Genomic DNA, 13,827 nt, shown 5'->3' on the forward strand with positions numbered 1-13,827 from the left:
TGTTTACATTACAGCCTAGTGATAACTTCACTGGCCACTCCTCAGATGGCTGCTAGAGATGCTTCCTATCTCACTCTTGTCTAGTGTGCATCACACAAGTGATTCAGTGCAGCTCTATGAGGAGATGCTGATTGGCCAGGGCTGTGTTTGACTTGTGCTGGCTCTGCCCCTGATCTGCCTCTTTGACAGTCTTAGCCAATCCTATGGGGAAGCATTGTGATTGGCTCATACCACTACTTCTGATGTCAGAAGCAGTTCAGAGGCAGCAGCTCCAGACTGGAATACAAGTACAATGTTTCTATATTTAGGGAGGCAAGACTGGACCGGGGGGGAGGAGGCCAGATGGTGGTTTTAACACTATAGGATCAGAAATACATGTTTGCATTCCTGACCCTATAGTGTTCCTCTAACTGTGTCACCTGGTTGGAAAACACCTCGTACAACTTCACATTTTGGGTGGCCCCATGAGTATGACGTGTAGCCACAGTTTTAAAGGTCCAGGCCTTTGCAAGTATTTCAGGGACAACATTCATTAGAAGCCAAAACTGCAAATAGCTTATTAAAGAGTTTTGTGTTTTTTTTGTTGAATAATGTAGCTTAGAAATAAAAATTTTAAAGGGAAAGTTCCATGTTTAATATGGAGGTTTTTTTTATATTTGAAGAAAAATCAACTATTAATGTAAGTGGAACTTCTTTTGATGACGCCACAAGCAGGTTTTTGGTGTGTGAAACTGTAGTTTAGAATTGTGACACATTCACTGTGTGAACATGTTGGAGATCAGTCTCTCTCCATTCTACTCTTTAATGAGAACGAGAAAATGGGAAAACAGACCTAAAGAGTTAGAGATAAGTGCACGAACGCACACATACATGCACACTCTCTTACATACACAGACCAATAAAAAGCATTTACAGTCTGTTACAGCGAATTGCATTAGGAGTCAGATGTTCCATTTGTTTAAAAAAGAACAAATTCCATTCCTACATGCAACTGCTGACTCGTCACCTTTAAATCCTGACGTTGTCATTCTGGGAAAAAAAGGTCTGGGTTGTATTTCCAAAAAAGAGCCACAAGTCTATTTCCATCCTAGCCTTTTCTGGCATTTGGCCACCAGCTATTATGTTGTAAACATCATGTTATACATATACAATACAGTGGTTCAACGTAACTTAAAATGGATGTATTGTAGAGGTAGGCAGAGACTGTGCCTACAGGTGTGCTTTTAGAAGTTAATATCACACTTGGTTTACTGTTAGGACACGGTGTTAACCAGTGATTGTACTTTGAAAGTGTTTAGATACGCCTTTTGAACACAATGTTAAAGATTATGCATAAACAGAGATTGTATTGATATATTAATATATTGTGATGTAATGTCTGTGTGTGCTTCCACAAATGCAAGGAACTAGAAAAATACTGGGGCTCCTGTCTCTTGTGTATATAACTCTGACTTCCACAAAAAACACATTATATGCTCTTAACCCTTAAGGACAGAGGCAATTGTCCCAAGTTTTGAACAAAAACAGAACCTGTAATTTGAGCTTTATGTATTCAACCACTATTTAGCTCTTTCACATTAAGTGCACACTTGTATATAATTTTGATCAGCAGAAATAGGGCTTTCATTTAACATCAAATATTTATATTTGAGACATAATTTATTGTGAATAAAATCTAAAACAGTGTGATAAATTAAGACATTTTGTTATTTTCCAAGTTCTGCATGGCATTTTAACTGAATGTCATAATACTGATTTCCTGCTCTAAAAAGCTCATATTTGTGTTCAGTGATTTCTCACGAGTACAACAGTGCTCCAAATGCCCGGGTTTTGTGGGGTTTTGGAAAGTTAGAGTCAAATATAGGGCTTTTCACTTTATACACATTGAAATTTGCAGATTAGTTTGCTGGGCCTATATTGCCATTCAGTCCATTTGGCAGCCCAGGAAAAAAAATTACCCCGTCCTGGCATACCGTAGACAACCCAGGGTATTTAAAATGGGCCATGTCCAGTCTTTTTTCGTAGCCACTTAGTCACAAATCCTGGCCAAATTTAGTGTTCATATTTTCTTTTTTAATGTTTTACACAAAAACTGCCCTTTCACCGATTATATCCTCGTCATGATAACTTTTACTGCTCTAAAACACTCATATTATGTTCAATGATGTCTTACGAGTACAACAGTAACCCCCCATGCACAGGTTGTATGTTTTTTTGGAAAATTACTGGTCAGATATAGGGCTTGCAAATTAAATTATCTGGACTTCCTGTCTGCGTCAGTTGTTATGCAGTTCCCCCAATATGTAATTAATAAAATAGCATAATTGTGAAAAAAATAAAACACTACATAAACCTAGAACAAAATTTTATATATTTAATTCTAAGTGTATTATGATATTAAAATATATTATAAATATAAAAATACACTTAGAGTTAAATGTCTGTATTTATATTATACATAATTTCATTCGAAGTATATTTTGATTTATCTTTACATAATTAAGTGATTTTATTAGTACTATGTTGGGGGATCTGCCTGACAACTGAGGCAGTCAATCACGCCGATCCGAGTCATGTGATCACGGTGCATGATCACATGACTTGGCTTGACTCTAAGATTGCTTGGGTGTCATGCAGTCTCACCCTCCCCGATCAGGTCTGGTGAGGAGGGTGAGTATTTGGAGGGCCCGATCCCGATCATTACAGCGCACTAATGGCAGTAAAGTCCTCCTTTTGTAGGACTACATAGCACGCCCGAACGTTGGCAACGTTAAAGATTATATTGTATATTTAGTCAAATAAAGCTTAGACATGTCTATCTGGCATTTATATATTTAAAATTTGGGGATTGCTAAGTTTCTGAAATGGGATGTGTAATCATTATAATAATGTGTTGTATTGCTCTGTATGTTTTTTTTTTTTTGTAGATAATCTGTTTTGCACTGAGATACTAGGGAAATGATCTGTCAAAAGCCTCGGTTTAATATTGTTTGATAAGCTTTCCAAATGGTTTCATATTTTTGGATAAACGTTTAAAATTATTTCATTTTTCAACATATTTAAATATAAAAAAATATATAATGTATAAAAAAAATCACGATTTTAAAAAAAATATATTCCAATTAAGTTATTTTTCATCATAATAAACCATTTTAAAAGTTTATCCAAAAATAATAAATAATTTGGAACGCTTATGCAACAATATTAAATGGAGGACATAGTGGTGTTTTTATAATTCATATATTGTCTTCCTAGATCTATAATTAAATAAGTCAAATAATAAAATGATATAAAATGATTTAAGTGTTTGATTTCCTTTATAATTACATTCGTGCTTGGTGGATCTGATCCCTCTTCTCCTCTGTTTCCTTGAGGTTTGTTTGTTTAGTGAATATAACGTTCTTGTGTCGCAGAGTGCATCAAATTTTACAAAATTCTTAGCTCGAAGCTCTGTAAAGTAATGGGGAAGTGGGTCATTTTTTTTTTTTTTTAGTAGAATACCCTGCTGTTTCAGCCAAGCTGTACAGCTACCTGCTGTTTACATGGTACGAAAATCACTTGCTATTAGCGCGTGCCAATCAGTCTGAATTTTAAAACCCTCTATGTTGCCTTAAAGAAACACTCTGGTCACCATAACAACTTTATCTACATGGAAGTTATCATGGTGCCAGGAGGCCCCCAGGTGTACTCTTATGTACGTACTTTTTTTTTTTTTAATCAGTAAGAGGGGCTCCTGATTGACTTTGAGCATCAGCTGACTGCTCTAGCCAATCAGCGGCACCCCTGTCCGGCGGTAGTCCGCACTTTTTGAAATTCTGAAGCCAGATGCCGCCTGGTCAATCTGGAGATTGGAGCTGGAGGCAACATTTGGGGTTAAACCGTTCGACAACGATTTAACCCCTTAAGGTTAGAGTGCGTCCAGGGGCGTCCTGACACCATAACTTAATTTAGATGACCAGAGTGTCACTTTAACACTGAATGCGGTGGGATCTGAGCAGATACAAAAAAAGACCAATTTTAGGGCAGAGAGGGACAACATTTAAATCCACAGCTGTTGTCAAACTTCAACAATAGCAGTTGTATTTCTGCAATAACTATGGATCTACCTTTCTGACACCACCGTTCTAGAGCATTGACAATTGTTTACATGTTCTAATTGCCTACATCTGTACAGATTCATAAGTTACCTGCAGTTTTTCTTTGCATTAAAGGAACATACCAAGTACAGTTAGTGGTGTCTTGCTGCCTCGCAATTTAAAACAATTCCGAACAGCTTGACAACTTAATCAATAGAGAAAACTACCTCAATAAAAGTGTTTCTTTACAGTGCCCAAAATGTAAAAGCTGCTCAACACTAAAAGTGGAATACCCCTTACCCACAATAAAAAACAAATATACAGAAATAAGGTATACAAATTATACCAAACTAGTAGAGCGCTCTAAACAGTTACTCACCCCTTTGGTACAGTGACAGTCTTGAAAAACTTGAATGTACATATAAAAGGAAAAAAAAAACAAGAAACAAAAAAATATAGTGCAGATGTTCCAAAAATGGATAATTGGTAGTAAGTAATGACTGAAACCACTCACATGGACAGGAGCCTATATGGTATTGGTTCCGTAAAAGGATCCTTTATGCTCTTAGGGCAGCAACACACCCCTTTATCCCAGGTAGTATCCCTCCAGGAGTATACAACGAGAAGAAAAAACAGAAAAACAACTGTGTAGAATTGCACATACTATAATGGTATTTTGAGATATAAATAGTTGTGCTCACCTTCTGCAGAGCCCTGAAATCCCGGCTCTGAGGTTGATAAACAATGTGCTACTTTAGAGGGGGAATAGCACTCTCCCCAATGGAGTTCCTGATGGCTAGAAAGGACTTTGGACTAAAGTATAAAATAGTAAATATACATTTATTAACAATGCATTAAAAACAAAATAAATGAGTACTTAGAAAGTAAAAAGTCCAGAATAATCAGCTAAACGCGTTTCACTCTATGAGCTTCCTCAGTAGCTGCATGATGGCCTCAGGAATCCTTCTTTTTAAATGTTTGAAAGTCCTTGTGGCTCCTCCTCTTGAAGTCACATGGTGAGAATTTCCATCTACCACAGATGTTTTCTCTTGTAACATATAATGTAGAGTGTAACCTGTTTTCCAATTTGTGATTAATTCCACACCATGTGATTTTTATTTTTACTGATTTAGTGTCTATTTAACATCTAAATATCATACATATTTATACACCTACATTTGCTTAGCATCTCAATCTGTCGAAACAGTATTTAACCTCCCCGTTTGCAATGTTTGCCGCGTCTGAGCCGGATTAGGAAATTATTTGGTAAATGTTTAATATGCATTTAAAATAAAAGGCATCTAAAGAAATAAAAAAGGTAAGACAAGTTCTGGGTTATTTGTGTTTAGAGTTCTTGGCAAACCTTTTTCAGAATTTTAACCTCAAACTGTATTTAAAATTTTGTGGTGTTAGGAGTTATGTCATAACCTGCTCCACTAGTAATAGTTCACTTTACTTCATAATATACAATTCAAAAATTCTCTAATTCCCACCAATCCTCTTATTAATTTCTTACTTTTCCGTTACAGTTCTAAAAACCCTCAATTACATGGCTCAATCAATCAGGAAATCTAAATAATGTGCAATAGAAATTTGTGTATATTGTTTATAGGCATAGGTTAAAATGCATTTCGAAGTGGTCTACATTTTTTAAACTAACAAAAGAAAACGTTTTTGCAGAATTCGGTTTCCCGCCTCTAATTCAGAGTAAGTGATCCTCCTAAAATTCAAGCACCCCCATCACCTGGAAGGCTCCGTAACATCGTCTTTGGTCACCTGGAGGCCTGCTATAAATTATCTCTAAAAAAAAAAAAAAAAAACATATATATATACTCCCCTCTTAAGATCTTGATTTTCTCTCTCTTCCTTTATGTTAATCAGTATTGAAGGACCAAATGTCCGTATTTTGAAGATTAACAAAGTACCTTTAACGGCCTCTGAAGCAATATTTTACTATGTACTGTCTCTCGAATAAAAGTAAAAAAAACGGTTTGCTACAGTGGAAAATTTATTTTAATGTTAATTATGTTAAACTTGAAAAATGTGACGCATATGCTAATTTTATGGATGGGAATGGGCCCGTACATAATAAAAACACAGAAAGGGATTACAAACCTCTGGTTTACTCCGATTCATATGTGGTATTCCATCTCCCCATGAAAAATTCCACTTATCAAATTACAAGAATTAAGAGTTACACAGATATCTCTTTTAATGTGAATTTTTCAAGTGACAAGTACATTTTGGGTGTTTTCACATGTTTCTACGTTAAAATGTGTTAATGACTGATTTTAACTGCTCATGCCATTCAAGAGGCTGGATATCTGTGTTAAAGTAACACTCCCAATATCAATAACACTTTTTTGTAATTGCTGGATTTGTTTTCCTCATTAATATGTTGTATCTTTGGCAGAAAAAAAAATAAATGTTTTGCAGAATTCTGCATCATAAGCCTGCCTACTTAGCCACGCCCCTTCATGTCAAATAGACTTCCTTATCAAATGTATGTACACAGCTCAGCCTCAACAGCACTGAGTGGTCTGCATTTAATTCACAAGCTGGGTGCAAACAGTCAGAGAAACTATAAACAGTTAGTGATATCCTTACCATATGTCTCCCTGGGCATCCTCTTCTTCTAATGCAGGTTGTATAGTTGTTCAGATCATTCAGTACAGTCAGTGGCTAAGCTGTGTACATACGTTTGATAAGGAAATCTTTTTCTGGAGAGAGCCGAGGTGGCTCAAAATGCAGCATTGTGCAAAAACTATAGAGATTTGATCATACAAATTAATCAAGCATGTTAATGAGACCAAAATCTATCAAATGCATTCAAGCAGTACTGGTACACAGAGTGTCCCTTTAATGCTAGACTTATTGATAATCAGCGGTAGTGGTGGAGTCGTGGTACTGGAGGAGAACCTGTCCCTTGCTCTTTCCTTTAGGAAAGAGCAAGGGACAGGTACGCAAGGTAGAGGTTACTCTGGGAGGTCACAAGCTTTCCTAAAGAGATGGGTAGTGACGCACTTTTTATATGATTATAGACTAGGGGAGAGCTTGATTGTCGTAGGCGGGCTATTCCAAAAGAAATGGGCCACCCGCAAGAAGTCCTATGATTGCCAAGCTTTCAGGGCACAGATATGTAAATAGTTTTAACTTGTGTGATGCGTTGCGCATTGGCGTTGTGAAGAAGAATTCACACCAATGGAATATGACAGAGTCCGCAATGGGAAATGGAGCAAACATAAGTGTCATGTATGTTTACTTAAAGCGGCACTGTCATGCCGAACTTACCTTTCCCTGATCTGTTCTTCATGTCTTTCTGTCTGCTCTAGTTTTCTTTAAAACAGAAGATAAAGTAGGGACTATTTTGAAAAAAAAGAAAAAAGAAAAAAGAAAAAGAAAAAAGGGGAAAAAAAGAGAGAAAGGGACAGGTAATGCTGTTCTCAACGCCCTAGGCGGTGGTATATGTTACATATTTGTGAATGTAAATACAAATGTAACACATTATATAGCAATTGCAAGAACAGATTAGACATATATTATAGGCATTGAGATTAAGGTATTGATAGATAAAAGAATGCTCTGCCTTTTTTTTTTTTTTTTTTTTTTTTTTTTTTTTTTTTTTTTTTTTTTTTTTTGCCCTTATTCTATATTCGTGGGCAAAACCACCCGGAAGGGGGAAGGAAGAGAGAAGGGGAAGAAAAAGGGAAAGAAAAGGGGGAAATAACATAGGATATCACTTTTTGTGCTCACATATTGCATAATGTATTAATGTATTAAAAATATAAATTAGTCACCATAGGTATCCTATAGGTGTTGTATTAGTAGAAGGATACCCATGTCTAACTAAACTCACTATCACTCTATAGGTCTTATGTAAAACTGCTGCTAAACAATTAACACTTTAAAAGCTAACACTAGGGAGTTGTCCCAAGTGAGATAATTCACCACAAATTCACTAATTTCTCCACAAGCTTAAGTCACTAGCAATTAACGTTTACACACAAAATATGCTTATTGTGTGCACTATGTATAAATAATGATAGACTAATTAAGATATTTACAAATTAAATAAAAATTTGGGGATATTTTTTTTTTTTTTTTTTTTTTTTTTTTTTTTTTAATTTTATTTTTCTTTTTTTTTTTTTTTTTTTTTTTTTTTTTTTTTTTTTTTTTTTTTTCTCTCTCTCTTTCCCTCTCATTGTCTCCCTCCCCCTGCTATATAATGGGAGAGAAGCAACACAATAAAGGGAGGGCAATTCAGGGGCTGGTTTCTAACTCAGGCATGGTTCAGGGTTCCCCTCTTGTGTAGCTATGCTACTCGATTTTCATTGTACCTATATGGCTTTCAATGACTACAATAGCATTAGGTTTTTACCTAAACGGTTGAATGTAGATGGGGGGCTTATTCAGTGCCCCCCATCTGATGGTATACATGTTGGGTGTCGTATTTCCTTTTTTTATTTTAATGATAGTGTGACAAGTTATTTTTGGTTTTGTTTTTTTCAGGAAGTTAAAAAATATTGTCTATATGTATTTCTATGTTGAACTTTTTATCCCTGAATGTCCAGGGGCTTAATACAAATAAGAAAAGGCACAGACTGTATGATTCGCTGATGAAACTAAACATACAGGTAGCGTTTCTACAAGAAACGCACTGGCTTAAAGACACTAAACAAACTTGGGGTGGAGAAAATTTTGCAACGGTGATTCACGCCTCACTAACAGAAAAAAAAAAAAGAGGTGTGGCAATTATATTCAGAAAAGATATTAACTTGGATATTCTCCATATTGAATTGGATTTAGAAGCGAGGTTCATTATTCTATTATGTAAGATTGATGATAGAGTTTTTACTCTGGTTAATGTCTATTTACCTAATGTCGACCCAATGACCAAATTTTCCCTGATAATGGACAAAGTTGATAAAATCTGCAGGGGACATTTGATCATTGCCGGGGACTTTAACTGTGTTAGTGATCCAGCTATGGATAGAACTTTTTTATCTCCCTTATCAAACAACAAAGGAGCTATCAAACAAGCAAAAAAATTGAATAATATTTGTAAACAATATAATCTATACGATATGTGGAGACTATTACACCCTTCTGAAAAAGATTTTTCCCATCTATCCGGGGTGTATGGTACTTACTCCCGGATAGATTTTTGCTTAACAAATGCCAACACCATCCCGCTCTTTAACCATATTAATCTAAGGGAAAACACTTGGTCAGACCATAGTTTCGTCCTATTTGATCTCGGGGATTCTCCCCCTCTACATCGTAATACTTGGAGACTAAACGATAACATTTTAAAAGACCCTAGTAATAGGGAGGACCTCACCAAATTATTGAAATATTTTTGGGCAGAAAACAACCCGGGAGATACCTCTCCGTTAATAAATTGGTGCACGCATAAATCGGTAATGAGGGGCTATCTAATTAAAATAGACCACTTCCTTAAGAAAAAGAACGGCACAATACTGCCTGACTTATATATTGAATTCTACTCATGCTCTAAAAAGAATAAATTAAAATCTTCTCCGGAGTTGAGAACCCAATTAAAAATTTTACAAACTCAAATTAACTTAAAAGAAGAGGAAAAAATTAAGCAAAATATATATAAACTAAAATTAAATCATTACGTCTCGGGTAACAGAGCGAGTAAAGGTCTAACTAGGAGATTACGCAACCAACAAGCAAAAAACAGGGTAGAAAAGCTGGTGGTTGACCACATTGTATACTCCACTCCATCTGAGATTGGACAAAAGTTTAACCAGTTTTACCAAGACCTTTACAATCTAAGGCTATCCCCAGAAACCAAAGACATCAAGGAATATTTATTAAATTCCCAATTGCCGAGAATTTCTTCCCAGGATTTGACCAATTTAAATAGAAAGATTTCAACCGAAGAAGTACAATTTCAAATTGAGAGATTAGCTACAAATAAAACCCCAGGCCCTGATGGTTTTTCAAACTTATATTACAAATATATGAAATCCTATCTTTTAAAACCTCTTATGGAAATGTTTAATCAACTTGCAGAAAATGAGGCCATACCTAAGGAATTATTACAATCAAATATCGTCCCAATTTTAAAATCTGGTAAAGATAGTAGGGACCCAAGAAACTACAGACCGATCGCATTAATCAATGTAGATATGAAAATATATTCCGCCATTATTGCTGAGAGATTGAAATCGGTCATTACAAAACTGATCCACCCAGATCAAATAGGGTTTATCCCCGGAAGATGGGCATCAAATAATACTCGAAAGCTTATAGATGTTATCGGTTCAGCAAAAGACCATAAGGAGCCCCTCCTGGCCCTGTCTCTGGATGCAGAAAAAGCGTTTGACAGGGTCGGGTGGGACTACCTTAGAGAACTCCTTAAGGCATACGGCTTTAAAGGTTGGATATATACTGCAATTATGGTACTGTACTCTTCCCCCTCGGCCAGAACTGTAGGTCCCAATATTACTTCGTCCTGGTTCGATCTTAAAAACGGTACAAGACAGGGGTGTCCCCTGTCACCGATTTTATATATTCTTTCTCTCGAACCTTTTGCGGTTAACATTAGAAACAACCATTTAATTAAGGGGGTCCCCACTAAAACTCAGGAGATAAAGATTGCACTATACGCGGACGACGCCCTGGTTATTCTCATATCTCCGGAGGAATCATTAGCCGCACTCATGAAAGAAATAGATACATTTTCTAATATTTCTAATTTCAAGTTAAATGTATCTAAATCCACAGCTTTAACCATCAATTTATCTTCGACACAGGTTGAAACACTATCCCAAAAATACCAGTTTATTTGGACTGACACAGAAATTAATTATCTGGGTCTTAGTTTTCCAGCAAATGCCTCGCACATAATGGAGAGGAATGTAATGTACTTAATGAAAGATATGAATCAAAATTTAAAAAAATGGAAAAACCTCGAGACCTTATGGACAGGTAGAATCAATATTATTAACTCCTATATTTTACCGAAATGGCTGTATCTGTTTTCAATGGTCCCTCTCAAAATCCCTAAAAGTTGGCTTTTAATGATCCAATCGGCTATTAATAAATTCATCTGGAACAATAAAAAGCCTAGAATAAGTCAAAAAAATATTTCAAGAAAACTGTCCCAGGGAGGGCTAAACTTCCCAAATATCATAAATCTTTATCATGCGAACATTATACGACACATTTACATTTTACAAGAACCACAATTTTTTACTGAACCCTGGTATAAAATGGAATCCGAAGCTATACACGCTTCTAGTCTTTATTCCTATATCTGGTCAGATACTGGTAAGCTCTCGAGAGTGCTACCGTACTCCCCAATATCGCTGGCCCACACTTTGGAAATATGGACAGAAATCAAGAAAATCTTGGGTTTAACCAACCGAATCCTTAGAACCTGCAAACTAAATATATTAGAAGCTAATGTAGAAGATTTATCATTGAGACACTGGCCTAATAAGGACACTTTAACCATAGCGGATATTATGCAGGGTGATAATATTTTACCCTTTCAACAGTTGGTAGATAATCTGCATATTCCACCTAAAGAAATATTTACTTACTTTCGTATCAAACACTATATCCAGAAACATGTTGTTCAATCTTCATTCCCATGTGTTAAAGAGCTGCAAACTCTATTCTCTTTTCAAACTGTACCCAAGATTATCTCGGTTGCCAACTCGCTACTTAAAGGCTTAGATCCCTTCCCGCATAGACTGGTTAAAATATGGGAAAAGGAACTTAATCTAGCGATCTCCCCAAACGACTGGTTTTCCTCCTTAATTTGGGTAAACAAATTTGTTCATGGATTGAACCTGACTGAGTGCCACTTTAAGCTTTTATATAGGTGGTATTATACTCCAACAAGGTTGGCTAAAATGTACACTTCTCAAGACTCAACTTGCTGGAGATGTGGCACCTATTCAGGCACATATATTCATATTTGGTGGTATTGCCCAGCACTTAAGCCAGTATGGGCCTGGACCTTCAATATCTTTTCGGAAATATCAATGAATGAGGCTTCGTTTAATGATATAAACAAAAATCCAGCCTCGGCCCTCCTGCATTTGAATTGGCCTTTCAAATCAAGTAAATATAGATGTTTAGCTACTCACTGCTTTATTGCAGCCAAAGTTACCATTGCAAGACAATGGAAATCTTCCGAGCCTTTCCAGAAGGCCTCTCTAATTAAACAAGTTAAACTTCAATTAACAATGGAAAATGATATTCTTAATACCTGGTCACTGGCCTCAAAAAAAAGAGACTGGTATTCATCTTGGTTAAACACCTGTTCCCTACTATATGGCAACTTATAAATTTTTCATGTGCTGGGGGAGGGGACGGGGGTCTGAAGGAGTTGCCCAAATCACTCAGTAGATATACTTGTATGGACAATAGCTTTTTTAGTCTGTGGTCATCTTCTAGGGATATACTCCCTATCATATTTCCACAGACTTTGGGTATATAACATAATAACGACTTCCTCAGTTAATTTTTTTTTTTTTTTTTTTTTTTTTTTTTTTTTTTTTTTTTTGTGTCTATGTGGGGGATGGCTTGTTGCTCCTTAATGAATGCATTCTTTTTATATAGTAGGATCTATTTATAGCATTTGGGGCAATATGCAATATGTATGTGTATAATGTATGTTTTGAATTGTATTGTAATATAAAATGTGAAAACTTTTTTGAATAAAGAAATATTAAAAAAAAAAAAAAAAAGTAGGGACTATTTTGTCTTATGTATATTTCCCACGCATGACCAGCGGAGGAGCAAAGTGTGCTCCATTTCCTGTGGTCAGAGAAATTTTCCCACAATTCTCACCTTTCCTCCTTGATTTCACCATGCCTCCTTTCACTTTTACCGAACGTCCTGTCATTTAGACAGAACACTGGCGAAACTACCGATTTTCACCCTAACCGAATGAGAACAGTTTGTTCATTCATGTTAGGATGACAACCGGTACTTTTAGGTCGGTTCGAAATTTCATTCAAATTAATGAAATTCCGATCCGTGCTGCGGCTGCATCTTGCAGCCACTTAGTAGATAGCTCCCTAATTCAGTGGCGCCTCTAGGATTCATTTTTAAGGGGGGCACATGGTGGGCCAGGGACAAAAGTAGGGGGCACATTTAACCCCGCCCTCGCCGCAGTTTGACCCCGCCCCTGCTGCATGTTAAGCCCCGCCCCCGACACAATGTGTTGTTTTTTGTTGTTTTTTTTTAATAATCCCTGGTGGAGGATTCATTATTTTCCACCAGGGATTATTAAAAAAAATAAACATTTCCCTTGATATAGTGCCATAGTTGCCAACATTTGAGACATTGGGACATTCAGCGCTCCCTGTACAGTGCTGCCCTCTGTATAATACATGGATGTGTGTATAATATCCTGGGACAGTCAGTGTTCCCTGTATAGTGTTGCTCTCTGTATAATACATGGTTGTGTGTATAATATCCCGGGACAGTCAGTGCTCCCTGTATAGTGTTGCTCTCTGTATATTACATGGCTCTGTGTATAATATCCTGGGACAGACAGTCAGTGCTCCCTGTATAGTGTTGCTCTCTGTATATTACATGGCTGTGTGTATAATATCCTGGGACAGTCAGTGCTCCTGATACCGGAGAAACTGACGGAAGCCAAGCACAGAGAGATGGACACAGGTTTCTTCAGGAAGGAAGAGATTCTTTATTGGATCACCGATCGGGACTCAGAGGGACTAATGTCACCAAAATACAGCAA

The 13,827-nt window shown here is 36.5% G+C and overlaps 1 protein-coding gene across 3 annotated transcripts in view; it reads left to right on the plus strand.

Moving 5' to 3' along the window:
• The window catches only part of HAGH (hydroxyacylglutathione hydrolase), a 34,841-nt gene extending 28,985 nt beyond the window's left edge, over nucleotides 1-5,856 (plus strand). For all 3 annotated transcript variants that reach the window (XM_063428949.1, XM_063428951.1, XM_063428952.1), the window contains exon 10: nucleotides 5,757-5,856. In XM_063428949.1, coding sequence (XP_063285019.1) covers nucleotides 5,757-5,777 — 21 coding nt within the window. In that variant the 3' untranslated portion in view covers nucleotides 5,778-5,856. The remainder of the gene's footprint in view (nucleotides 1-5,756) is intronic.
• The last annotated feature ends 7,971 nt before the right edge of the window (nucleotides 5,857-13,827 follow it).

Source organism: Pelobates fuscus, chromosome 8 (assembly GCF_036172605.1).
Source record: "Pelobates fuscus isolate aPelFus1 chromosome 8, aPelFus1.pri, whole genome shotgun sequence".
NCBI lineage: Eukaryota > Metazoa > Chordata > Amphibia > Anura > Pelobatidae > Pelobates > Pelobates fuscus.